The sequence below is a fragment of the Melanerpes formicivorus genome, unplaced genomic scaffold, assembly GCF_026170545.1.
Source record: "Melanerpes formicivorus ecotype bairdi unplaced genomic scaffold, bMelFor1.0.p_v2 SCAF_16, whole genome shotgun sequence".
Lineage (NCBI taxonomy): Eukaryota > Metazoa > Chordata > Aves > Piciformes > Picidae > Melanerpes > Melanerpes formicivorus.
The window spans coordinates 16,414,687-16,441,631 of NW_027142368.1; the positions used below are offsets into that span (position 1 = coordinate 16,414,687).

At 47.7% G+C, this 26,945-nt stretch overlaps 1 protein-coding gene across 9 annotated transcripts in view; it reads left to right on the forward strand.

Moving 5' to 3' along the window:
• The first annotated feature begins 4,730 nt into the window (after window positions 1-4,730).
• Window positions 4,731-26,945, forward strand: part of PPFIA1 (PTPRF interacting protein alpha 1) — a 55,144-nt gene continuing 32,929 nt past the window's right edge. For 8 of the 9 annotated variants that reach the window (XM_068148413.1, XM_068148411.1, XM_068148414.1 and 5 more), the window contains exons 1-4: window positions 5,222-6,340; window positions 7,452-7,715; window positions 25,104-25,205; window positions 25,684-25,848. In XM_068148413.1, the coding sequence (XP_068004514.1) occupies window positions 7,452-7,715; window positions 25,104-25,205; window positions 25,684-25,848 (531 nt within the window). In that variant the 5' untranslated portion in view covers window positions 5,222-6,340. The other variant, XM_068148408.1, reaches the window with a different exon arrangement.

Consider the following 26,945-nt stretch of genomic DNA (forward strand, 5'->3'; position numbering starts at 1 on the left):
GCTTAACTCGGAAGGGAAAAAATAACGCGGAGGCAATCTTGAAGTATTTTCAGCGGAGGTTTCGTGCTGGCGTAGGGTGGCTTTGAGGCTCACAAAGGAAATCTCAGTACAAATGACCCGTAAAGCCCTCTGTGGGCAGAGAAGGCAGCGGATGCAGCCCCGTGCTGCCGAGAAGCGCACGGGGAGAGCTTTGCTGCTTTGCCTTCCGCGGAGCAGCTCCGGCGGCGGGCAGCAGGTGTTTGTCCTCAGAGCCGCGCTGCCGGCAGCTCGCCGCGGCCGGACCCCGCCACCTCGCCCTGCACAGCTCGCTGGCAGGAAGAGGTTGCTCTTTTGCTGAGCTTGGATAAACATTAGGATCTAATTTATCATGTGACAGGAAAGGAAAGCTGCCTTTTTACTTTTTTTTTTGTTTGTTTTTTTTTCCCCCCTCCCTGCCCTCCTTGTTTTTAACAGCTTTTGTTTGAATTTCATCATGTGGTTTGGAGGTGCACAGAGTGGAGAGAGATTTCACCTGGGTCTCTGAACTGAGCACTCTGCTGTCAGCTGATGTGAGGTGATGAAAGAGCAGGGCTCTTTCTGGACGTGTCTACAAGTGTTAGGTCTCACTGAATAACGTGGTCAGGGAGCCAGACCTCTTGCTGAACTTACAGGAGAGGCATCATACTCCTCTAGTTCCAAAGGCCTGAGCTGCTCTTTGTGTTGTACAGTGTCTCTTGGGTTGCATGCCCAGGAGGAAGGAAAAGGGAAATGGTTTTCCTTGTACTACAAAATAAATAGGGATGCTGAGGAGGATTTTGGCATGTGCAGAACCTGGGGCTTCTCCTGGCTTTATTATTTGAAGTGTATTATGGGCAAAGATCTGACCATTCAGTTGCATTTGTGGCGTTTGAAGCCCTGATTCTACACTGATCCACTCTGAGCTGTGGTGAACTGCACAGGAGGACAGCAAGAGGGTTCCCAAATCAGGCCTTGAAGGTCATTTTGAGCCACCCCAGACATTCTGCTGTATCCATGGTCTGGGCACTGATTGTAGCCTTTGCAAGGCAAGGTGCTTAATGAAGGTGTTTGCAGTGTGTCATGTGGGAGGCATGTTCTTTAACTAGGATATGCTGGATTCAGGTTCTCTCCTGGACTAGGCCATCCTTTTGGGCATGAATAAATGCCTGGCTCTTTATACATGAGGAGACTGTGACTCCTTTACTTATAGCAGACATTTATATGCTATGGGAACTCTTTTCCCACCTGAGGCTGAAAGCCATTTCTCCAGAAAGTGTTTAACCACTGCAATTTCCATCTCTCCTCTCAAACTTCCACAGTGATACATGATTTCACAGTATCACAGTATAACTTAGGTTGGAAAGGACCTCGAGGATCATCGAGTCCAACCTATCAACACAGACCCCAGGACTAGACCATGGCACCAAGTGCCACATCCAATCCCCTCTTGAACGCCTCCAGGGACAGCGACTCAACCACCTCCCTGGGCAGCACATTCCAATGATGAATGACTCTCTTGGTGAAGAACTTCCTCCTCACCTCGAGACTAAACCTCCCCTGGCGCAGCTTGAGACTGTGTCCTCTTGTTCTGGTGCTGGCGACAAAGATAAAGGTGACAACTCCTTGAGGCTGAGAAGGGCCTGCAGCTAATCCCTCCTGCCTCTTAGATGGGAAGTCCAAGTACAGATGTGAGGAGCTAGGAAAGCTGAATGCCAGGGTGTCTGTGCCTCGATAACAAACTGGTTGAAGTGAAGCTTAATGTGGAGTTGATTCCTATTTCCTCTCCATTTCAGAACTGTGTGGTAGGTTCTTTGCTTCCACGAGGAAGTATGATTGTCATTGGTAGGACTATTTTTGTTTGTTTGTTTGAACCATTTCAGGATGAAGCAAAGCTTAGTTTCAAACAAAAACCAACCACATTGCAAGTCACCCCTAACTGAGAGAAGAGGTAATGACATCTTTGGGGATCTCAATGAATGCTGAGGTTCACTCATTCATGCATTCTACATGCCCTGGCTCTGAAATCAGTTGATCTGACTGGATGCATTGCAGTGTTACCAACTCTCTGCCTGTTATGGTGTTTAACATCTTGCCTTTACATTCACAAAGTCTCCTGCTAAACTCCAATCAGGCCAGATTATTTCTACTAACATTATTAGTTTTCATTTGTTATGTGTGATGAATTGAAGTGAAATTGTGTTTGCTCATGCAACCATAAATTCCACTTTATTTTTCAGCCTTGTTTTAGTTTTGCTTGAGCACGTTATTGTGGAGATGGTGCCTTGACAGCTCATTAGAATGAAGCCCTCTTCACCCACAGAAGTGGTACAGCAAAAGTACTCAAGAAGAAAAGTGAAGATTCTGCTTTTTTTATTGGCATGCACTGTCTGCATGGATTCTGACCTGGAAAGACTTCCTTGGCTTGCAACAACCTTTAGGCAGAGCCAGGTCAAACAGTTTCGGCACAGCTGAACTCTGTGTCCCAAAGAATGAGGACAAAATAATGAGCACTGTCCTATCAGTAAAGGTATCTCATTACCCCATCACCCTCACCACCACAGCTGACATGTGGGAAAGATTTGCAGGGAACAAAATCTCAGATGTCAGCGTTGGAAGGAGCAGGACAAAGTCTGCAGTGACAGCTTGGTGCTCAGCAATGACCCTGCCATGGAGAGAGCCTCAGCCTTGGGAGCCAATGGCCTGTGCTTGCTCTCATACTCAGATCTCTGCCACTATGCTGGAACTCTTCATTTGCTTGTCAGTTAGTGGCAACAGGAGAATTCCCTTAAACACCTGGAAGCACTTTGGAATGTGTAGTTTGGGTGAGTTCAGTTTCTTTTCCAAAAGATGCTATGGTGTCAACCTTACAAACCATTGCTTTCCCAATAAAATTCTCTGAGTTCTGAAATAAAGGTTTGGTATCACTGAAGCAGCTGCTGTGTGGAAACTCTGGCTGGGATAAAATTCCACACTCTTTTGGCAGTGGAAAAATGTCACCTTTCTGGTGTTAAAGAAGCCTAGGAAATACCTGATTGCAATCAACTGATGGTAGCTTCCCTTAGCACACTTCAGTCATTTTGCCTGCACATCTCACTTCAGATTGCATCATCTCATGCCAGAGTTCAGGCACAGCAGTTCAGCTGCAGGCCTCCATTTGGGAAGTGATGGAAAAATTAGCATTTCTTCATATGCCTTTACCAGTTTGTCTGTAAAATGTGTTTTTCCACCTCTCAGAATTAGCATCACAGGATGTCAGGGGTTGGAAAGGACCCAAAGAGGTCATCGAGTCCAGCCCCCAGTCTAACATGTCCTAGCTTTTTTTTTAGAGTAAGCATGAAATCTAGAAACTGTCCAAAGCTGTCACTGGGTATCAGACTTGCAGTGTGAGTGGCAAGATGACAACAGCAGTGGAAACAAACCTAATCTTCCAAAACATGACTATGCATTTACCTTAAATATAATGAGCCAGAGGAACTCCTTTGATTTGTTTTAAATGCTTTTCACTTTTACTGGTGTAAATTTGCTGATGTAAATTTGACCTTTACCTTCCTGAAAATATAAAGGAAGGAAGGAATAATCTGGAATCCTAGCCTGAGAGGTAAGGAAACTCCATTTCTCCTCTTCTGCCAATACCTTTTCTTCCTATGTATTTGTGACCATAGAAAACTGGGCCTGTGCACACAAAGAGTTTTTTAACTCGTGGTTCACTTAACTCCACAAGTGGTCAAGCTTGTCAAGTGTGAACAGTCAGGAGTAAAAGCTCTGTAAATGTGAGTGGAAAATGTTGATGTGTTGTTTTGGAAACAGCTTACCCAGGGGAGGGAAAAAACCCAACACAAACAGTGTAGCCAAACCCAGTTTCCTGTGGAGAGTAGGATAGGGCTGGGTGATAAGTTGGACTGGATGATCTTGGGGGTCTCTTCCAACCTGGTTGATTCTATGATTCTATGAGTAAGCTGCAGGGTTGTACTCACCCCTCACTGGAGCAGTGCTGAGGACGTGGTGGCACCGCTTCCTGACAGGGACAGGCAGCAGCAACTTGCGTGGCCTATGGCAAGGCTTCAGACAGCACGCAGGGGAGGCTTGAGATGTGGTGGCAGAGGGCACTGCACTGCTCCAGATGTTCTTTGCAGCCTGGAGACCGCGCAGGCCTTCGCTCCTCCAAAACCGCTTGATGGGGTTAAGACATCGCCCCACGAGCCGCAGGCCTTGGGCACACAGGCTGCCACCTTCCCCAAAACGCTCTGGGTGTGCCCTACAAGGGGGCAGCTGGAGGGCACGGCCGGTGGGACGAGGCCACTGGCACAAGTCGAAGGTGAACAGGCAAGCTGAGACAAGGGGAGCAGGCTGAGGAGGTGAGAAGAAGCTGAGGTGAGAGGCAGAGGCTGGAGCGTGGGAGCGTGCTGAGAAGATGGAAATAGCTGCGGAGATAGGAACTGGCTGAGGGGATGGGCGCAGGTTGAGGCATTGGGAGTGGGCTGAGGAGATGGAGCAGGCTGAAGGATGTGGGCAGGGCGCAGCTCCTGTTGGCAGGTGCGGGCAGAGCCGCCTGACAGGGCTGTGCCATGACACGCAGGTCCCGGGAAGGAAGGGCTGCAATCGCGGAGCGACTCTGGCACACTCGGCGGTGACGACTCCAGCCCTGCCCGCTTGCTCAGCCCTCCCTCAGCACACCTCCTCCCCTAGGGCTCTGCTCCTCAGCCGCGGCAGCCCTCCTTTCGGGCGGACACCCGTGGGCGGCGGGAGTATCGCTTGGAGGGGAAGGGAAAGGGCGCGCACCGGGACTGCAGCCCGGCCTGAGAGCAGGACGCCGGGTCTCGAACCCGCGTCCCAAGCGGCGGAGGAAGGAGGCCGGAGCACCCCGGCGGCGCGGCGCGGTGCATTGTGGGCCTCACAGTGATTTATGCAGGAGCCGCAGAGGGCGCCGGGAGAAGCGGGAGGTGGTGGCGCTCGGTGCTGGCGCTCGGTGCTGGCGCGGCGGGCGGCCGGTCGGGGGCCGGCGCCGGCGATCGGGGCGCTCCGAGCACGCAGGGCCTCTGCCGCCCTCTAAGGCCCTAGCAGCACCGCTGGGTGCAAGCCGCTGCGTCCCGCGCCTACCCGGCCTCAGCCGGCCCCTCGCCGGCCGCCACGGACGTGGAGGCGGCGGCGGGCGGAGCCGGGCCCGGCCCGGAGGGACGCGAGTCCTCCCGCCGTGGGGAAGCCAGCCCCGCTGCCTGGTAGGGGCCGGAGGGAGGGCTCGCTCGGTCCTCGCGGTGCTGGGGCCTCCGCAGCTGGGTTCGCTGCCGAGCTGAGGCCGGGCCGGTAGCGTGCGGGCAGCCGCGGCTGCGGGGCCGCGCTCCCGGCGCCGCTGGGGCCTCCGACGGGGAGCGAGGGAGGCCCGTCCCGGCGGTCCCCCGTGAGGGGAGGAGGAGGTGGGGGGGGAAAAGCAGAAAAGCCTCATCTTTTCGGCCAGCATCTTTGTTTGTCGGGCCCTGCCGCGGGGAAGAGGAGCGGCGAGAGCTGCCGGCCAGCTACCGGTGCCCCCCGTCTCTCTTTGGGGCCTTCCCCCCCTTGCCTGTGCTTCCCGGGCACTGCCTCCGTGCTCAGCGGGTTCCTTTCACCCCCTGTGGGCTGGATATCTCGGCTTCGGAGCATCGTCGGTGGGAGCAGCCGGGCCGGCCGCGAGTGGAGGACTTAACGCGGAGGAAACAACAGGTCTCCCTCCTCGCCTCGCCAAGCCATACCAGCGCCTCGCCTTTGGGATTATAAATGTTTGAACTAAGGCCCAGGAAACTGGAAGGAGAGCCTCCCGTTGGAATTAATCGAAGAGAAAAGAAGGGAGGCTTTTCCAAATCCTTTACGAGAAGGCTTGTGCCGTTTCCCCATGCTGTTTGTACTCTGTTGAATAATGCGATTGTGACCTGAGTGGAATTTATGAGCGATGGACTGTTGAAGCTTGTTGCATCGCCGCATCAAGCTACTTTTTGTCGTCTTTTTTTTTTTTCCCTTTTATTTTTTCCCCCCCTCAGCACATGATCCCAGCTGTTGCAGGACCAATGGGCCACTAAAAGAGGGGATGGGAAGCTGAGACGGTTTCTTTTCACGTTCTTCTGTTCTGGGGACTTGGCTGGTTTGCTGAAGCTGCTGCTGCTTTTTACTGGATCTGCTCTTTTCTCGGCAGGTTTATTTGTTTTCGCGTGCACGGGGTGTTTCACTTAACTAGACATTGGACTGAAGCTGAATGGATGCCTTGCAATCCGAAAGGTTTTGGAGGATAACACAAACCGACTGAAAACCAGAGAAGAACTGGTACTGCAGGAAACCTGGGGCCTCTTTTCCAAGCCTTTTTATTTGATTGAGCAAGGTAAATAACGTAGTGGTGTTGAAAATACAGGGCTTATGGTAGTCATGCATGAAAATGTTACAAAGCACTTCAGGCTGTTCCAAGTCTTTCAAGGGATTGAGACGTCCCTACGGTAAGACTCAGAATGAGCTTAAAATGTTCAGATCTGAGTAAAATTTAAGGCTGAGAACAAACTGTGGTACCCGAGGGGCTGAGAGAGCCATTGTTTTCTGCATTGCTTTGGGTTCCTGCAGGTTTTCAATGCTAAGAGAGGCTGGCTGAGGACCTCTGGAAGTCTTCAGTGGGAGAGTGCAGTAATTTTATTGGTGATTGGGTTTTTTTTTGTTGTTGTTGTTTCTTTTTCCCTGCTTTTTAAAACCTTGATGCTTTTCACTTTCCTGTAGGGACAGCTGTTAGGGTCTCTTAAAAGCCCTTCCAGTTTAACTGTAGTGCAGTGCTGATTTGCATTGGTAGCTGTGTGCATGCTCTGCCTTTAATTATTTCTGTTTACCTTTACTTTTGTTATCCACAGTGACAGCTGCTCCTATTGCCTAATGAATTTCTTACTTTTTATCTCCCTTTATGTCCTGAATTGGCCTATTTGGATTTACCACTAATTTGCATGCTTCACTTCTACCACAGACTTTCAGCATAAGCTCCAATGTTTTAGATGCTATCTGACTGCGTTTCAAGCATTGGAAGAAGCAGATAATGCTTCTCAAAGCATGCAGTGTCTTCAGTTACTGGTTTGTGTGTATGGGTTTTGGTGGCATGCTACATGCTGGATCTTTGGGGGTTTTGGAGATCTCAGCAGCAGTTTGCTCCTAACAAAACCATAAATCCATCACAATGAGGTCACAGCTTGAAACACAGCTGTAAAAATCTGGTTGTGCAAGAAGTCACAAGAGTCTCATTAAGAAGTGATGTCTTGATTAAATTGATTGTATACCTTTTCTTCTGCAGTCTTAATGAAACAGTGGCAAACACCTCCGGTGTTGTCAGCCCTTGCTGATGCTATCGTGGGGGAAGCTCCGTTGGTGTTGTGGGCAGGAGCCAAAATTCCTTCACTTACTCACTTTAAATTTGTTTGACTTGAATTTATGGTCTTTGTTCTGTCTTACTTTGTTTCAAGATGATGTGTGAGGTGATGCCAACCATCAGCGAGGCAGAGATTCCCTCTGGGGGAAATGGAGGCCACGGTTCAGGTTCCCCATTGCAGTCAGATGCTGATTCCCATTTTGAGCAGTTGATGGTATCCATGTTGGAAGAAAGGGATCGCCTGCTGGAAACACTCAGAGAAACTCAGGAGACACTAGCACTGACCCAGGGCAAGCTACATGAAGTTGGGCATGAGAGAGATTCCTTGCAGAGACAGCTCAATACTGCACTTCCACAGGTATGAATGTTTTGAAGGGAGGGTTACCTTTCAAGGGTTTCTGTGTTCTTTGGGGTATTTTGCTGCCTTTTGTAGTAGTCATTTACTGAGGAGCAAAGACAAATCTGTCTTGGCTCTTCCATGAACTCTCTTGATGCCTGCTCACTGCAAGAAAGGCATGAAAGCAAGGAACATCAGCCCTTCCCTTCAGTATTTTTTCCCAGTTTCTGGCATTTCTTTGGTTTAGCCTGAGTGTGAAGTTGTATTTATAGCCTTTTGTGTAACACAACTTGACAGACTTTCTTCTGTCACTGTCTTTAGTGTTGTTTCTAACTGCCCAGTTAATTCACATCCTTCAGAGTTACTGCAGGCCATTCTGGTACCATTCTGGACTTTGACTTGAAAAGTTAAAGACTGCTGCCTTGTGAATCCATGCTGAGTTGTCTTGGCAGTGTGGAGGTCAGAGTGCTGTTGAACTCAGGTAGTTCCTTTTGGAGAGTGGATTTGGTTGGATTTTTTGGTCTGGTCATGCTAAGAGGTTGCAGTGCTGACTTCTGGAGTACTAACATCAGTGACCTCTGCAGGGTCCTGACATAGAGCCTGCCATGTGAGTGTGTTACTGTGGCAGCCCTGTGCAGCTGGGAAAGTTGCCCTGCCTGTGGAGCTGCTTGGGGTTTATCCATTCTGGTGTAAGAAAATGCACTTTGGACACTCTGCAAAGTTGGTTGTGGGCAAAAGAGAGGCAGCTTTCAGGCAGTGAACTGCTGATAGCCCGGCACTTGCTAGCATGGGCAGTTGTTGTCCATGATGTCATGGTGATGTCACACCTGACTGCATCATTCCAAGGACACTTGGTATTTTACAGATGTTGACATGTCCCTAAATCCTGCAGATACTACCTCTACCCTTTGGAGCAGTGGTTTTGTGCCCTTCTGTTTGCACTGCCCTTATTGCACAGTAATCACTCTGCCTTTTGGTGTGGTAACGGGTGCTGGCAGCTGGTGAGGGACAAACTGGAAGGTAACGTTCACCTGCCTGTGTTACAATGGTGTGATGGAAGTGGCAAAGGAGAAGTTCCACCCTTTGCTGTTGCCTGTGTCAAATCCTGTGCTGCAGGCAAAAATCATTCTCTTTTTTTTGGTTGTAATAATTGTGGCTTCTCTGCAGTCACTCTTTCAGGCCTGCTCCACTAATGGATGCCATTAATGTGTGATCTGTAAACTGCTACATTGAATTTGTGGCTCAGTAGAATCACACCAGCTCCAGACTGCACTGTTCCTCTTTTCCCTTCCCAGTTCTCAGATTTCCTTCCTAAATCCAGTGAGCTACTTACATGTGAACATTTATCTCTAGAGGTTTCTACAAGATTAATACAGTTCCAACCCAAGTTCCTATTTTCAAGAGAGCCTCACTGTAGGGTTTCATGTGCAGTCTGCAGGAAAGCAGATCCCATGGCTCAGCTGGGAGACCTCCTAGTGAGACTCTGTAGAAATACACAGCAGGGTATGGATTTTTGTTGGTTGCTGTTGAAAACCTCTGTTGGCATGGTGTGAGACTGTGCCACTGCTGTCCTCCATGTGCTTAAGCTCACATGACCCTGGAAGGTGACCACTGGTGGTGCTTTCAAGAGTCAAAAATGTTTTCTTTTCTCATTACAATGGGAAATAGCAGCCTGTGTTTGTCAAGTGGTGGTGGTTGTGGTGAGGAGTCAGTTGCTTCATAGGTGTAAGTTCCTGGAGAGGTGAGATGATGTTTGGGGCTTACAGTATCACTAAGGTTGGGAGAGACCTAGAGGATCATAGAGTCCAAGCTGTCACCACAGGCCTCATGACTAGACCATGGCACCAAGTGCCACGTCCAATCCCCTCTTGAACACCTAAGTTCTACTTGGACAGCTTTGTGGTGGCTGTAATGTTTGGAGCTACTCAAACTATTTGTTGTTAATAATTTCAAGCTGAGCTGCTGTCTCAAGTGACCCCTTGCTTAGCTGTGCCTTTCCAGGAGGGGCAGAAGCAGGAGAACTTCCACTTTGCTGGCAGCTGTGGTACCTAATTCTCAGGAAATAAAGGCTCTAGTAGTGTCCATCTTCAATTCTTTTCCTCATAGTAGCTGTTTTCAACTTGGGAAGATGTGAAGGTCAGTTTAACTAGTTGTGCAAACACCAGTACAGTTGCATGATTTACTACATCATTGTGTAACCAATGTGTTAGTCCTCCCCCAGGCTTGGCATGTGGCTTGAACACGTCTTGGCACTTGATTTAGGAGCGCTTTATCCTAAGCGGCGCTGGATTGCTCGTGTGTACACTCTTCCTGTTTTAGCTATTTAGCTGAATCAGCCAGTTAGGCTGCTCTGGTGACCAGTGGAGACTCCCTGTACAAAAGAAGGAATGTCAAACAGATTGCTTCTATACCCCAACCACTCCTGTTTATAGTATGAAGGCACCGAATTTCTCATGGCATCCCTGTGCTGAATCCCTTACCCCGACTGGGACGCCGTGTGTAAGGAAGAGGCTCCTCCTGATGTGTGTCTAGCTGCAAGATGGTTCTTCTGTATTTGCACATCTTGCAGATGGCAAAGGCAGATGCAGTTTGTTCTGCAGCAGTGATGTGCACTCCTCTGAAGTGGCAGAGAAGTAGATTTTTTTCCTGGTGTACTGCAGTGTGGTGGTCAACAACTAATGTAAAGGCCTCAGTTCTAGCTCCCATAAACCTGAAACAGCTGCCAGGAGTAAGAAGAGTTGTGTTGTGAATGTCTGATTGAGTCAACACTCTTACATAGATGTGCTCTCTCCCTTATGCTCACACAGAGTGGAGCTGACAAGTTTTTCTGGTGTGGACAGCTGGAAATGAAATACATCAACATTGTCTGATAAAATAACTGGATTCTTGGCAAGGCTTCTTGTTTTCTGGGAGTTACCTTCTATTACACATTACCCTAGTCAAACTGTACTCTGACCTTGGGAGATGAACTTGATGAGATCAAATTGCTGTGCAAGAACTTAAAATTCATTTTATTCTTCCTAGGTTGTTGTTTTTTAAACAGAAAAAAGAAGTGGAAGGGAAATGTTTGTCTTGACCTGAGAGAGGTTTTTGATGTGAACACGCTCAGTTGTGATCTAATTAGGGACTTGGTGGGTTTGATTATGCCCTCTCTGTGCTTTCTGGAGTGTATCCTACAGAGTGCAAGGCTTGTGTGCTGAAAAGTTAGCAGTCTGTGAAACATGCAGGACACTGCTGTATCTGAGAGACTTTGAAGTGAAGGTCAGAAGGGTCCCAGTGAGGACTGGTTCTTGCTCTTAAGGTATTGCAGGCTGGGATTCCTTTCTCTGGTAGAGGCTTCTGTGAATGAGGAGGAGATGCTTGCTTTGGATGGCAAACACTGCAGTTTAATTTACAGAGGCCTGGCAAAAACAAAAGCACACTTTATGAATTCACAGCAGCTTTTATCAGGATGATCATTTTAATGTGTCTTGAGAATTGTCTAAGCTGAGGTACAAATACTGTGCTGCTGTACTGCACTTAACTCTTGGTCAGATCCACCTTGATCTTACACTTCTGAGCTTTTGGTCTTCATTTTCTCACACTTGATTTTCATTCCTATGCCAGGTAAGTAAAAAAAAAAAGGTCACAAATTTTCTTCTGTGTTTGTGATGATCCTGTACAGACTTTCTGTATTCAGCCAGGTGTATATAGGGGCAGATGAGAACTGTGTCAGAGGCTGTGTGTAGCTGAGAGCACTTTTACTGCAATGTGGAGTTAAATGTACCAAAAAAACCCAAGCTGCATGTAATTTTTGGTTTGGCTTCAGCTTTACTGGGTTGCCTATCTTATCTTAGTCCCCAGCAGGCCCTCTTCACTTGCTCTCTATCTGTAGTAAATACTCATCCCTCATCAGTTCCAAATAGTGTGTGTTTATTTGGATTCAGTTACATGCAGGTTTTTCTCTGCAGAGTGCTCTCCCTTAGTCTCAGAAATACTGTTTGTTGTTGTGCATCTAAGAGAGATTCAGACACTTTGGTCCAAAGACTGCCTTGGCATTATTTTACCCTGACAAACCTAAGGATTTAGTTGGCATTTTAATAATGGTGGTGCTTGGATTTCCTCCAGATAGCTTTTCAATAATACAGGATGTCATAGATGTAGAAATGAGGTTTTGAGTTGTACAGGACTCGGAGAGCACAGCTGCAGAAAGTACATTAAGTGAAGGGCTTGCCAAGCTCTGCAGCAGCTGAAATTGCCTTAGTGCTGGAAGTGCAGCTCCATTTGCAGCCCTGTTCACTGCTGCTCAGCCTCGAGGTGACACAGCTCATCCTCCTTACTGCAGCAAGATGTGGTAAATCAGCCCCCTTCATCTCAGCAGGCAGCCATGTGTCCAGAAATGAGAGGTTCAGAAGGGTTTCAGCTGTGCAGATGTACGTCAGAGCAGACGTCTCCTCCCTTTCTCCCATCCCATCGCTGCGGCAGAGATGAGCCCCAGTCCCACCACTGTGTTTTCAGCCAGCTGTGGTTTTAGTCTTGCCTGTGTTGAGTTTCAGTTGCTGCATCTTTCTTGGTTCTTACTGTTAGTTTTTGTTGTTATCTATGCTAGTTTCAGTCTGATGGATTTAGTGTTCCCAATCCTTCACCACCTGGGTCAATAACCCTGATGCTTCTGTCTTTGCAAGGCACAGGAGCAGACAACATTTGTGCCAAGCTTTCACAGTATGGAGTTACCTGGAAGTGCCCTCTACGACTGGGCAAAAAGAGGAGCAGCTACACTTGAATAGTCATGGAGTGTATTGAGGACCAAGTCTCTGGCACTTGTTCTGACTCACTGTTTGATTTCTCTTTTAACTGTTTTTGGGTGAGTTTGAGTCATCTCCTCCCTCCCCAGCAGAATCACCTTGCCTGTTAGCAACTTGCTGTTCATACTGTGCTCTTCATTGAGGTCATCTTGATTATGAAGTGGACCTCTTAGCCAAGTTAAATTTAGAATCAAGTTTTAAGGGTCAGGTGGTTTTGTGTTTGAAGATGCACTTCAGAGCTGTTCTAACGCCCTGGCAGTCCCTTGAACAAAAAGGTTTTGTGAAGTCTGAATCCATTGTTTCCATTTTCCTTAGTTTATTTGCAGGAAGAGTGTTTTGATGACTGCAGAGAAATGGATTTTGTTTGTTTTTAATAGTGGATGTGGCCCTGAAAGATGAGCTGGTGATTATTTTTCCTCCTGTTCTGTTACTATGTACCAATGTCTGATAATGGGCTTACTGATGTTTGGTGTTCTGTAGTCCAGCTTGCAGCTGGCACACAGGCTGTGGGAGAGCTTGGGGAGAAAGAGCTGAAATCCCCACAGGCTGCTTTAAAAGTTTCATGCTACATTTAGAGCCAGGTAGGCTTCACACCTCCACTCCTGTGCTAACTTCCTTGGAGCCTCTTGTACAGCATGAGTGTTCATTTTGATATTCTGAGGGTTGGTTCTCTGCAAGCTCATCTGTTTTTGCTCTCACTTGAACGTGTCCAGAGAAGGGCAACAAGGCTGGGGAGAAGCCTTGAGCACAGCCCTATGAGGAGAGGCTGAGGGAGCTGGAGTTGTTTAGCCTGGAGAGGAGGAGGCTCAGGGGTGACCTCATTGCCCTCTACAACTACTTGAAAGGAGGTTGTAGCCAGGAGGGGGTTGGTCTCTTCTCCCAGGCATCCAGCACCAGAACAAGAGGACACAGTCTCAAGCTGCACCAGGGGAAGTTTAGGCTGGAGGTGAGGAGAAAGTTCTTCACTGAGAGAGTCATTGGTCATTGGAATGTGCTGCCTGGGGAGGTGGTGGAGTCACCATCCCTGGAGGTGTTCAAGAGGGGATTGGATGTGGCACTTGGTGCCATGGCCTAGCCATGAGGTCTGTGGTGACAGGTTGGACTCGATGATCCTCGAGGTCTCTTCCAACCTCAGCGATACTGTGAGGCTGTGAGAGTTTAACTCCCAGCTGCTTTAAGGAGGTTGCTTAGCATTCAGTGCAACTGCACAGCTGCCATTTACAGTTAGATGTTTTAAACAGCAACAAAGAAACCCTCTGGGATTTTTTTTTTCTTTTTCAAAGATGAATATTAATGAAAACTGCAATTCCTGCTCTCCTCATGCTGTGACATCCACTGGCCTGTGACTCTGGTTCCTCCTTGCCTGTATTTATTTAGGAGAGGTGGGTGTGGGTTTTCTGCCCTGCAGGAGTTGGTCTTAGAATTAAGAATGCGAGTCTGTTTGCATTTTGCATACTTACAGTTAACAATGCCAGCAGCAAATGGGAACCTTTGGAGAGAACATTCAGGTGTCTGTTAGTCATTTTGGGATTTGCTCTTTGTGCATTAGCACTGTGTCCCAGAGCTTCCTTCACGTATTCCACATTTTAAATCAACTTTGCTTTCCTTGTCCCTGCTTTGAAGGAGTACAGCAGAGGCCTTCCTGTAAGCTGCTTTTAGAATTTTAGGCAGCTTTAGTTAGTGTAAGTCTGCAAGGCTGACTGGTGTCTCTTGACATATATCAGAAAATACTTAACCATAATCTCTTGCACATATGGGGCTGAGGCTGCAGGCCTTGTGCGTGGCAGGTAAGCTCGCTGTCCAGAGCTGGTTTTGTCAGCCTGCCTGTGGGCTCCCTGAGCAGAAACAGGGAATGTGTGGCAAGTGTTGCCAGGAAAAATGTTTTCACATTCTCCAGGCCAAAGGAAGGATTATTATTTTGCTGTCAAGTGGGGTGAGGTTTTTATTCAACTTGACTTTTTCACAGGAGTGCATGGAAATGCTTTTTCTTTCTGTGAGCCCCAGAGCGTTGTCGTGAGCTGGACACCTCTGGGGGCTGCTTGAGATCATCACTCTCCTGCTTTGTATGCTCCAAATGGGAGGGTACTGTGATTACAGGGCTTGTTAATGCTCAATTTCATTCTGATGTGTTGTTTTCCCTTAGATTCTCCATAAATTGGTGTGAATTGGGGATTAACTTGGACTTCACCTTGAGCTTCATCTAAGCTCTACTGCAAATGGGCTCCTTCTGTCCCCAGCAGCATGGCAAGGCTCTGTGGCCTGGTCCACAGAGGCTGAAGCCCTAACATTTTTAAGAGGAGAAGCTTTGTTGCTTCATCATCTTCTGCTACTCCACAGTGGCTAGCCTTGAGCTCTGCTCCTGTATTTGTGTTGGTGTCTGCCTAGGACATGGTTTTTGAGGAGAGGCTTTTGAGAGGATCTTAACGGGAATGTAATTTTGGTTGCATCTGAAATACCACTTTGGGTGCATGAGAACCAAGCCAGTCAACAGATCCGTGCTGTAGTTCCTCTGCTTTATGGCAATATTTACAAATGATGTTCTGTTTTAGAACTTTCTGAAGTGCTCCCAGATTCCTTGGTGGAAAGAAAAATCCTTCACTCCCAATATTAGGCACAATCAGGTATCTGCAGGACAGATCTGAAACAAGGACCATTGTTTGTAGGGCCTTAAGGATAGAAGCTTGAGAGATGTTATGTGCACATCCTTCTGGTCTTTTGAGGAGAGAAAAAGACCTCTACTTGGCAAACCAGCAAGTGTTCTCTGTTTGTGACAGGGCAAGGAGCAGCTTTGATTTTGTTTCAGCTTTTTCTTTCCCCCTGTCCTGAAGAGGAGCAGTCTGTCTTTGGGTGTCCTCTGAGTCATGCTGATGGTACATGGGAGGGTTTGGTGTCCAGTTCTGGTTCACATTTAATGGCCTAGAAATACTCTGATGCACAGAGGCTGCTTTATTTTTAATCTTGCTTCTCATATAAATCTGTAATGGCTTTGGTTCTGTTCAGTCTAAATTATCTTTAAAGAAACCTTGTTTCTTAGATGCATATTTGCCTTTTCTAGAGAACTGCAGGGTAAAGAATGTGAACCAGAGGGGAATAAACTCTTCACTCTCCAAAGAAGTGAGACTTCTGCCCACCTCAAATTTGCAGACCAGGGCACAGTCCAAGGATATAAGTGTATCAGCTTAAGTGGCTGAGCAATTTACATGATTAAGAAAGAAATGCCCTCCAAAAGCCACCTTAAGATGTGCAATTTCAACAGGTTTTGTGGTGAGCTATCCAAAGGTTCAGTTGTCTCAGTGTATGAGTGAAAGCTCTAACTGTGAGTGTTCCTGTGCAGGAATGACCTTGCACTTGGTGAGGCTTACTAATCATTGTCTTCTCAAGATGGACACTTCCCTGTAATCAGGAGATTAGTTCTAACTGCTTGAAAAGGAGTTTTTTCCCTGCCCAAATCCATGGTGTAATAGCTAAGAGTTACTTCAGTGTGGAGAGGGCTCATGAATTCCTGACCCTTGGCTGATGCTGGATCCATGGTTCTCTGGGCCAGTGGGCAGCAGTGTTGCTAAGCTGGCATAGTGCTGTTTGTGAATTTCTGGTCATGAAACAAGTCACTGAACAGGGAGAGGTTGCTGGAAGTGGAGCTGCTGCTTTGCTTTGTGTGCTTCACAGAGTGCTTGGTATGGAAGTGTTCTCACTGTGTAAATCCAAATTGCTTTGGAGACCTGTAGGAAAAGGCAATGGTGCACACATCTGAGAGGGCTTGCCATCAGTGGCAGGATTTGAATTGTGGATTTGTGGGTTTGAGCTGTGGCTCCTCAAATGTCTTGTGTGAGCCTGTTACAACAACTTAGCAATCTATAGTTTAGCCAATCTTCTCCTTGCACTCTTGCCCATAAATGGGCAATCTGCTGAGCTGGTGCTCTGTAACCTGGGGAGGTTCACAGCTCTCTTACCCTTGCTGAAGGAAGAATCGGCAGCAGCTGTGCCTCTCACTGCACTTTGGGCTTCAGTGAGACTGGTGGCTTTACTGTGCCCACTGGCAGCCTGAACTCCTGGGTGATTTTTGTATTCTTTCAGGTTCTGTTGCCTCTCCTAGTTAAGGTCCTGACTGGTACCTCCCACTTGACTCTCTTGCTTCTACTGGGTTTAAGACACGGACTGCCTTTTGTGTTTTTACTGAGAAACTCTGAAATAAGAGACTTCTGTCCTGGATCAAAGGACCTTTAAAAGTGCTCAGAAGGCTCTGTCCAAGGAGGTACCTGTAGCACTAGAAGTTGTAATTATGGGAGTAAAGGATGACTCTACCTGAGAGACCAGGGCTGGCACAGCAGAGGATGGATAGAGGGTGGTCTTGGATGCATGGATAGAGTGATTTGGGGTTTTTGCATGTGTCATTGAATGGTTTGGATTGGAATGGACCTCCAAAGGCCATCTAGCCCAACCCTTCTGCAGTCAGCAGGTAAACTAACTTCAGATGGTCTCTTCACTGCTCTTTATTTCATTTGGGTGGATGTGAAGCTTGGTGTAGAGAATTGCAGGGATACCTTGGGGCAGCACTTTCTTTGTTTTCCACAGCTAAGCCATCTTGCATGCAGCATTGTCACCTTTCTGTAATTCATGAGCAACAGGTGGAAGGTCAGAGCATCCTCTCAGCTTTGTGTTGAAGAGCACAAGGCAGGTGCATCTATTCCTTTAGAACCTGCATCTTGAGCTGTCAGAATGTCTTTGGAGGTGTGGTGGAACACCACCAGCTTCCAAAAGCTGAGCCTGTGTTGTAGGAAGTCTGGAATTCCTTTGCTTCATGGGAAGTGGAAATGAAAAAGGTTTTGAAGGGGTTTTGCTCTGTTTGTCCATGCAGGAAAGAAGCTGTCCTCTTCCCCTCCAGTAATCTTATTTGTGCTGGTCCTTCTGTTGGTGTGACTCTGATCCCCTGTGGCACTGGAGTCTTTACAGACCGTGTGACACCCTAACACTTCAGTGTTTTGTGCAGTGGTTATAAAAGATTAAATCCTAGGAGGTTGTAGAGGAGAAATGGGCCAAACTTTTTTTTCCCCCTCAGTTGAGTAGGAGGCTGCAGGGTTTGCTGTTTACATCACATTCCCCTTGTAGCTCAGTGTGGAACAGGAGCTTCTTCCTCTCCTCAGACCAAATCGCTCACCAATCCATCTTTTACTTCAGCCTTTGTCACTGGTTGCAGCACACTAACAAGCTGTCCTCCTCTCCATCTTTCCTTCCCTGCCTTCTAGTGGCAGTCACCTCCCTGGTTTTGTTCTGTGATGTAGCAATCTTTTTGAGCTCAGGTACTTAGTGTTTAGCTGTTGGTTATGGATACCTTTGAACATTAAAAAAGCTTAGGAAAGCCACCCCAGAACATCTCTTTGGCACTTAGTCTATTGCTAAGTTTTTCTGTCTTTAACTACCATGCTTGTCTCTTGTAAGACCTGAGCTGATTGTTTGTCATGGGCTTTAGAACAGCCTTCATCTGTCAAAATGGGGCAGATTTTCCATGCAAGGCCCAGCCAGCTTTATTCTGAGTGTAGCAGATGGGGACACATTCACCTTCAGTGAGCCCAGTGCATTCCCTTAGCATGTACACTGGGGTGATAGGGCACAAAGACACACAGAACTGAAATGTAAAGAGGCTGTAAGTTGAATTTCCTGCTGGAGGCACGTAGCTGTCCTCCCTGAGCCTGACTTGCTTAAACAAGTTGGGAATTACAAGGCTGAAGTGTTCATCCCTTGGCAAAAAAAAGGCACCACAACAGGAGAGCAGTGAGGGGAAGCACATGTTGCTGCTTGCTTAATGAAGGTGGCTTGGCCAGCCTGCTTCACAGATTCTCATGCATTCCCTCCTAGCAGAGTGTGAAAAATGCACCTCACAACTGCTAGCCACAGGACTCAGCCTGGCAACTGGAGGCCAAGATGAGCGATTAGAATAGGGCAGGGCAGTGCCTCAGCTGCTGCTTACAGTTTCTGCAAGCAGCAGTAAGCTTGTCTCTGAAACGATCCTGCATGATGGATCTTGTCCTGAGCCTGCCTCTGGAAAACAGAGCAGCAGAGTCATGTGAGGATTGATTTGTATTTTTATTTATGTACTTAATTATTTTAACTTATTTTTTCCAACCCCCCCTGGCAGAGCACAGGGCTGAGGGTGGAACAGCTTTTAGTTAGTAAGAGTCAGAAACTTAACAGGAAATGTCAGCTGAGCCAGAGCTGTGCTGTTGCTTGAGTGTGTTCAGAGCTGATGTAGATCAAAATGCATGTCATTTTCCCTCTTGTCCAGGGAAGCTGTCAGATCAATGTTGTTCATGACCTGAAAGACCTTGCTGCAGCTTTTGGACTACCTGCTTGGCCTCCATAATGGCAGGAGGCCCAGAAGCGATGCTAAACTTGTTCTGTTTTCTCAGCATATCTTGGAGTTGTGTCACAGTGTGGCATTATAAGGAGCACTCTGTGCTGTGAAATCCTGTGTGGGATCCCAGGAAATCCTGACCAGCTTTGTGCAGAGGGGAAGAACTTCCAGGAGATCTCTGCAGTGTCATATTAAAGATGGAGCCTGGCTCTGTCCCGCAGCTGGTCAGACTGGTATTGCAGGATTCTTCCTCTCTAATTAAGTGTATTCTCCTCCTGCCATAGTGGCTATGGGTGTGGGTAGGTTTCTTCACTGACATGGGACTCCAAAAGTGGAGATGCCTAAAGGTACAACTACGAAGTTGTGCTGCTACTTACTGTATTAGTTACTAATAGATGAGGCTTAGGGGTGCAGGAATGTGGTAATTTGTATTGTGAAACCCTTACAATTCACTGGTTCAGAGTGGGACTGAGATGTGCTTGTTTCACTGACATCCCCCAAGTGCTGTAAGCTCATTTCTGTGTGAGCTGGACTCTTCTCCTGGAGGATTGGTGCTTGGGCTGGTGCTCTGCTGGAAAGGGTTGCTCTGTTACTGACCAGTCCGAGGGGCCACAGCTCTGCAGGAGGTACCCAGCCACATCCCAAGCTGCAAAGCCTGTTTGGCTGTGGTGACTAAAGTTTTCCTGATACCTCTTTTAGCTGACCTTGTACTTTTATGTTTTTCCCCTAAGTTGAACAAGCTTGGTATGGTTTTGGATGCCTCTGTGTCATATTTGCCTTTTCAGGGGACTTCCTTTTGTGCATCACAGAGCAGCTTGGGTGGAATTCTTGGCACCACCCCCCTGTGACAGCAGATTCTCTGCCATCCTTGCCTGTCAGTAGGTGCTAAATTTTATCAGGTCTGCACAGCACCTCTGTATTTCCTATGCTTGCTGCTGGGCAGCTGTTGCCTTACAGCTGTTGGAACAGTTCTGCTTTGGCACTTCCCTTACTCAGAAGAGTCACTCAGCACTGACAGAACTTTAAAAGTGCTTTACAAAGGCAAGAGAATAAAATAGCTTTAAACTTGGAATTGGTGGTTCTAGACAGTCCTCAGCTGATTGGGTTTTAATCCTCTGTGCATGCTGTTGAGTTGCAGGGTAGCCTCCCTCCCCCAGCTGAGAGCCGGGAGAAAGGCTTGTTAAAAAGCAGCAGCTTGGTGTAGCTGTCTCTGCTTTGATACAGAATCTTTGATGCACATCTCTAGCTTTAGAAGTGGTTTAAGAGGCTGTGCTGAAGGGGGTTGTGTCCACTCTGGGCTGGCTGACTCTGTACCCTGTGTGATCTGCCATGCTTGGAACGAGCCCCAGATGCTGGCAGTGATTTGTTAGTTTGCTGAGAAGATGACCAAACTGCCTGGAGAAAGGAGGAGTTTCAGCCTTTCCTGGAGCACAGGGCTAGTTGTTTACTTAGCAAGGTGCAGGTTTAGACTGAGAGAGAAGCAGATTTTCTGACTTACTTGAACAATTTCATGGTCTCTGTGTGAAGATGTTGTAGGATGCAGCTGTGGCAAGGCCTTGCAGGTGTGGTTATTGTGTTCCCTGTGTCGTGTGGAGGTCTGATGAATGGTGGAGCTTGGAAGATGCTCAGAGGTTGGGCATGTACCTTGCAGGGCTCAGGGATCATTGGCTCTCCAGTCATGCACAGAGCTACATTTTTGCATGAGGCTTTGCTGTTGTATACACAGCAGCACTGTGGTGTTGGGTTTAGACAAAACTGTGTGCAGGGCTAGAGGCAGTCTGGATTCTGCTAGCCCAGGTGGTTTGGACAGGCTGTAGTTAATGATTTGAGTGGAGGTGGCTCCTGCTTGCCTGTCCTCAACCTGTGCTTTGCTGTGTGCTAGGATTTACAGGCTCAAACTCTTCCATAACTCTCAAAGTTTGAGGTGAAAGGAAAATCTCTGATCCTTTGAGGAGTGGGAGGCTGGATCCAGCCATATGTGGGTTCTGGTGCTTGTACCCTCACCCCCCAGATAAGACAGGTTTGTCAGAAGTGTATTGGATCAGGGCAGGGGGCTACAGGAGAGAAATATGGAACTGATGTGTTGCTGCTGTGTCTCTGGCAAAGCTGCCAAACACTTTCCTTCAGTTCAGTTTGCTTGCACTTCAGCATGCAGTGCTCCTGAGGGCTCCCAGCAGCACAGCCTGCACTTAGTGCTTTGTAGTTCAGGCCCAGGGAATGCTGCACAGAAACCTAAGCAACTCACTCAGGATGGTAACTGGAAACCTATTTATTGCCAGGGAGACTTGGTCTTACTGTAAGCTTTTCCATTTTGCTCTTGGGCATATATTTGGTACCTACAGGCTGGGAGTTCACAGCTGTCAAATGCTGGGCAGTTGGCTCTGCTTTTGGCTCCAAAGTGGCCTGGAAACAGCAAGTTTGGCTCCAGAGAAATAACATTATGTAACTGTAAACACTTAAACATAATTACCTGTTTAGGATTGAGCAGTGTTAATGACAAGGCCTAGATAGGTCAGTCCAAGAAGTAAGCATGAAGAATACTGTACTGCAAACAAGGGCTGGGATGAGAACTTGCTCAGGTTCAGTATCAGTCACTGGGTGGCAGCTGGCAGCCCTTGAGGGGTTTCATGCAGTCCTGCAGCTCTTGCTACAGAAAATACCATTCTTTTTCTTTCAAGCAAGGGAAAGACAAACTTCTGAGAGTTGACTTAAGTGGTAGTAAAGATTTAAAAATGCCTCAATGCCACTAGTTGAGATGTAAGAGCTTTGGGAATAGTCAAGAAATCTTCATCTGTGCTTTGGAGTCTAAACCACCTTATGCATAAGGAGGAAGAAAGGTTAATGCTGAGGCACAGCATAGTCTTACTCTGAGGGCAGCTGGGAAAAGCAGCTACTACAAGCATGAAGAGCCTTGCAGTGCTTTGACAGAGCCCTGTTTTACCATGACTTGAAGCATTTGGGCTTTTTGAGAACAAGAGAGTCATTTCTATGCACAAAAGAGTCATTCCTCCTAGTGCTGGAAGTTCGATGTTCAGGTTTCCTTTGATTGTTTTGTGTGAGACTTCACATTTGTCATTTTGCTGCATGCACCACGTGAAGTAGTTGTGGTTTGTGTGTAGGGTAGGTGACAGGATGGGCTCAGATGCCATTGGCCTCTCATCCCTGATGGCCTGCTCATTCCTCTGCTATTCTTCTCATGCCCTTTCCAGCTTCTCAGATTGAGGAGGTAGCCTGATGCCCAGGCTGCAGAACAGCATGGCACTGCACTGCAACAAATGCTACTTGCAGATGAAGTGGATAGATTCCACTCCCACATCTCTGGCAGAGATGTTCCTACAGATGCATCTGTTGTCTTCACCCCTGTGTTGCCAGCAGATGCTGCTTTCCCAGCATTTAACAAGAATTCCTTGGAATTTAAAAGGTTTCTTCTTTTCATGGTTTCATTCTTTCAGTGAGTTTCCTGGCCTTGTTTTGGCCTGTAAGCCAAGGTTCCTTACCCACTCCAGACTGATGTTGCCTTTGATTTTCCTTGAACAGATTCCAAGCAAGCTTACAGTTTTGTTTGCAGTGAGTCCCTGTGTGCCCTGCTCTAGGTGATGCTGCTTTGGCAGGGGGGTTGGACTCGATCTCCCCAGGCCCTTTCCAGCTCTCACTGTTCTGTGACTCCATGCACAGACTCAGGGCTCACCTCTCTCTTCCAGGCTTTTCCCTAAGATGAATGCTTACCTGTCGTGTGCATTTCTTGGGTTGTGGTGTGCTGTCTGTGGGACATAGATGTGGAGAGAACTTGTTCCCTGAAAGCTGTTATGTTCTGGACTGGGATCTTGCCAGCACCCAAGTAGCTGCCAGCTCAGACATCAGGAATGTACAGGCTTGTCCATGAGACAACAGCTGATCCAACCTTTGGAAGGAGTTGATGTTGTGGCCTGTGAGATGCTAAAGGTCAGTTCTGCAGGTTGATGCAGAGGAAATGCTGCTGCTTCATCAAACCCTGGGGTTTGTGCACAGAAGCCTCCTGGGAAACAGTGCTGAGCAGCAAACTCGCTTGCTCCACTTCAGCTCTTTGTTGGGACTGTTTCTGGCAGCAAGAGTGTCATGTTTGGAATGATTCAGTTGGTTCAAAAAGTAAACATTGCAGTCTGATGTAGAGCGTGGGTGTTTGTCACTGTGCTGGTCAACAGGGAGGGGAGTTCTCAGTGCTCTCCTGCTTGTTCTGGGTCTCACTCTTCTCAGCCCTCAGAGCTCTGTGTGTGTTACTTTGATGGCAACCAGAAGCAGAGCAGAACTTTGTTCTAGTGTTCTCAGTCTTCAGCTGTGGGAAAGGAGGAGAGCTTTGTGCCTAAGTGGGAAAGGTTTTCTGGACTTCTTTTCCCTTGTGCTGCTTTCTGTACATCCTGAGCTGACTCAAACCCCTTGGAGATGACCAAGTTGCAAATAGTTTCTTTTCTGAAGCGCTTGAGGAAATCACAGAGTGTCTGCTGCTGAAGGTAAGCGTTGAAACTAGAAAGGACATGTCTTTTGGCAGTGCCAACTGAAACCAGGGACGTGCAAGTGTTCTTTATGAGGCAGTTTATGGGGCTCGAAGCAGCTATATTGCGGCAGGGCTCCGTGGCAGCCTGTTTGTGCAGCAGCAGTATGAATTCCTCTCTGCATTTGGGTCATCTGACTCTCTGATGGTTCCTGGCCTAATTGATATTTTTGTGCTACAGGTTACATTAGCACAGGAGGAGGCAGGGCAGTAGAACTGTCTGTGCTGTGTCATTTGGAGTGGGACCAGACTCCTTGGCAAACACACAGCTGCTCTTCAGCAGGTGAAGCTCATGCAAGCTTTAGATAAGGCAATGTATGCTAATATTATGCAGTGATTTTGAAATGGAGAAAGGATGGTAAAGCAGTGTCAGGTAGTTTTGAGTGATTTCTTTATCTTATCCTCAAGACTTGAGGTGCAGGCTGGAAAACCCTTGAATGTTCCCTGCCTGCAGTCCTTTGGAGAGCCATGGCATGTCCGTGCCTGCAAGTGTTGGTGTTTTGAGGGCAGAAACACCACCAAGGAAATTCCTGTCAAGCTCTGTTGTGAGTCTGTTGATACATAGACTACTTAACTATCAAATCCATGAAGATAAGTGGGGAAGGCCTGTGAAGAAGTGCAGCTTTGGAACCACATTCAGTTTTGCTGGTGTGAGAGCAGAAGGGATGTGTGCTGTCGGTTGGCTGGGAGACTTGGAAGACTCCAGTGTGGAGTATTGAAGGTACAGGAGAAGAGGAGGCTCAGGGGAGACCTTACTGCTCCCTACAACTACCTGAAGGGAGGTTGTAGCCAGGTGGGGCTTGGTCTCTTCTGCCAGGCAAGCAGCACCAGAACAAGAGGACACAGTTTTGAGCTGTGCCAGGGGAGGTTTAGGCTGGATGTTAGGAAGAAGTTCTTCCCAGAAAGAGAGATTGGCCATAGGGAGGTGGTGGAGTCACCATCACTGGAGGTGTTTAGGAAGAGCCTGGATGAGGCACTTGGTGGCATGGTTTAGTTGATTAGATGATGTTGGGTGATAGGTTGGACTGGATGACCTCAAAGGTCTTTTCCAACCTGGTGAATTCTATTCTATTCTAAAAGCATGGACAGGAGGGAGCATCCTGCAGGGAAGGCTCATAGCAGAGGCAGTTTTCCCATCATCTTCTGTGGAGCCTGCAGTAGATGACTTTTTTTCCCTTCCTTGGTTTACCTTGCACTCAGGAGACTTCTGTAGTTTGTGGTGTGTGTTTGAAGGTTCCAGGAGCTGTGTTTGCAGACCAGGTTGTTTTAACAGGGGTTGTTCCAGGGGGTTAAACTTGAGTCCTCCAGGACTGCTCTGTGATGTAACCAGTGTGTTCTGGTAGTGCTGTGCATTGTCTCTTTGAATACTGGCTTGACTCTTGTTGTGTTGGGCTGGTTTCTGTGTTTTACTCTTAGTGCTCTGTTTCCCTCAGCAGTCATTTAAATCAAACCAACCCAACAACTTCTCAAAGCAGTAACAGTGCAGTAGAAGGGAGTTTTCCCTCTTGCTTCCCAGGGAAACCTCAGCTCAGATAATGGCCTTGAGAGACAAATGAGTCCTGGTCAAAGCCATCTTTTATCTTTACAGCTGACTGTAACGGTTTGAAGTGTTTGAGCCGAGGCCTGCTTAGCGTGGCTCTGCAGGGGATGAAATGAATCCTTCAAGAAATGACTTTAAGTGTTCATGTGAAGCCACTCTGACTGCATCCTGATAGCTGATGTGCTTGTATCTGTCTGGTTTCTTTCAGGAGTTTGCAGCACTTACAAAAGAGCTCAATGTGTGCAGGGAGCAGCTGCTTGAGAGGGAAGAAGAAATCGCTGAGCTGAAGGCCGAGCGCAATAACACGAGGGTTAGTTCCTTCCTCCCCCAGGACCACCCTGGCTAAAGCTACATGGCAAAAGCATTGAGTGGTGGAGGTGTACAGCTCGAAGCCTTCTGTGGGAGGCTGCGCTGCCCTCTGTCAGTGCAGCTGGAGCTGGCTGAAGCTTTGCAGTCCTGCAACACCCAAGATCAGAGGAACAGAGGGGGCAAGCTGTACTGCTCTGTTCCAGCAGCTTCAGCTGCTGCCAGCAGAATAGTTGCTCTCCAATTTGGAGCATTTCCTATGCACAGAAACCTCATTTGAAAAGCAGACTGAGAGAGAGGTAGGAAGTGCTCAGATATGCCTTCTGACGTGGCTGAAGTGCTAAAAACTGGTCCTTGGGCTTGCTGCAGTGATCTTTTGCTGTCAGATTTGAAGTTTAGAACTCAAAGCTTAATGTTTTAGGAGGCAAAGTTTTCAGCAGCTGTGCAGAGCAGGACTAAACATTGATCTCTTCTTGTTTTAGCTGTTACTGGAACACCTGGAGTGTCTTGTCTCCAGGCACGAGCGATCTCTCCGGATGACTGTGGTGAAGAGACAAGCTCAGTCTCCAGCAGGAGTTTCTAGTGAAGTAGAAGTTCTCAAAGCACTAAAATCTTTATTTGAGCACCATAAAGCCCTTGATGAAAAGGTAATGACATCTGGTAGCTACCATCTCCTCCTCCTGGCCTTTCTTTCTTCTGTGTACACCATGCAGTTGTTGGCACTGAAGTTGAAGCATTCTCTGCACTTCTCTCAAGTCAGGTAGTGGCTTTGCTGCCTTCCTGACTGACTGCACTGTGCTAAAGGAAGGTGCTGCACTCTTATTCCAGTACTTTATTACCTGTGCTAATGGGAACTGAGCATGGTTCAGGGGCAGTGTATTTGTTGTTGGAATACATTTGCCTAACTGCATAGTATCAGAACTTAGCCTTTTGATTATATGATACAAGAAATGGACAAGAGAGAACAGGAGGAGAGGAATCTGCTTACACTGTAAGAGGAAATAGAGCTGAGTTAAAGGAACTCTGCCCTACAATTGTGCCTAGTGTGGCAGCAGGATGTGCAAGTGGTACAGTTGACTGAATTGTGTTGCCAACTCATAGTCTGCCTAAGTTTTGTGACCCATGTATATAATGTCTGATAAATTATTTTAAGTAGGGGTCTGTCTCCTCTTGTGTTGTAAATAAGCAAAAGCATGTGCACCCTGTGCCTTGCAAAAGGGTAGGCAAATTCTGGCTGTCTTTCATTCATAGAATCAGAGAATTGTCAGGGTTGGAAGGGGCCTCAAGGCTCAGCCAGTTCCACCCCCCCTGCCATGGGCAGGGACACCTCACACTACAGCAGGTTGCTCACAGCCACATCCAGCCTGGCCTTCAAATCCTCCAGGAATGAGGCTTCCACCACCTCCTTGAGCAACCTGTGCCAGTCTCTCACCACCCTCATGGGGAACAACCTCCTAACATCCAATCTGAATCTACCCATTTCTATTTTTGCTCCATTTCCCCCAGTCCTATCACTCCCTGACACCCTCAAAAGTCCCTCCCCAGCTTTCTTGTAGCCCCCTTCAGATACTGGAAGGCCACAATTAGGTCTCCTCAGAACCTTCTCTTCTCCAGGCTGAACAGCCCCAACTCTCTTTATGTCTTCATAGCAGAGGTGCTCCAGCCCTCTGCTCATCTTCATGGCCCTTCTCTGGACACCTTCCTGCACCTCCAGATCCTACTTGTACTAGTGGCCCCAGAGCTG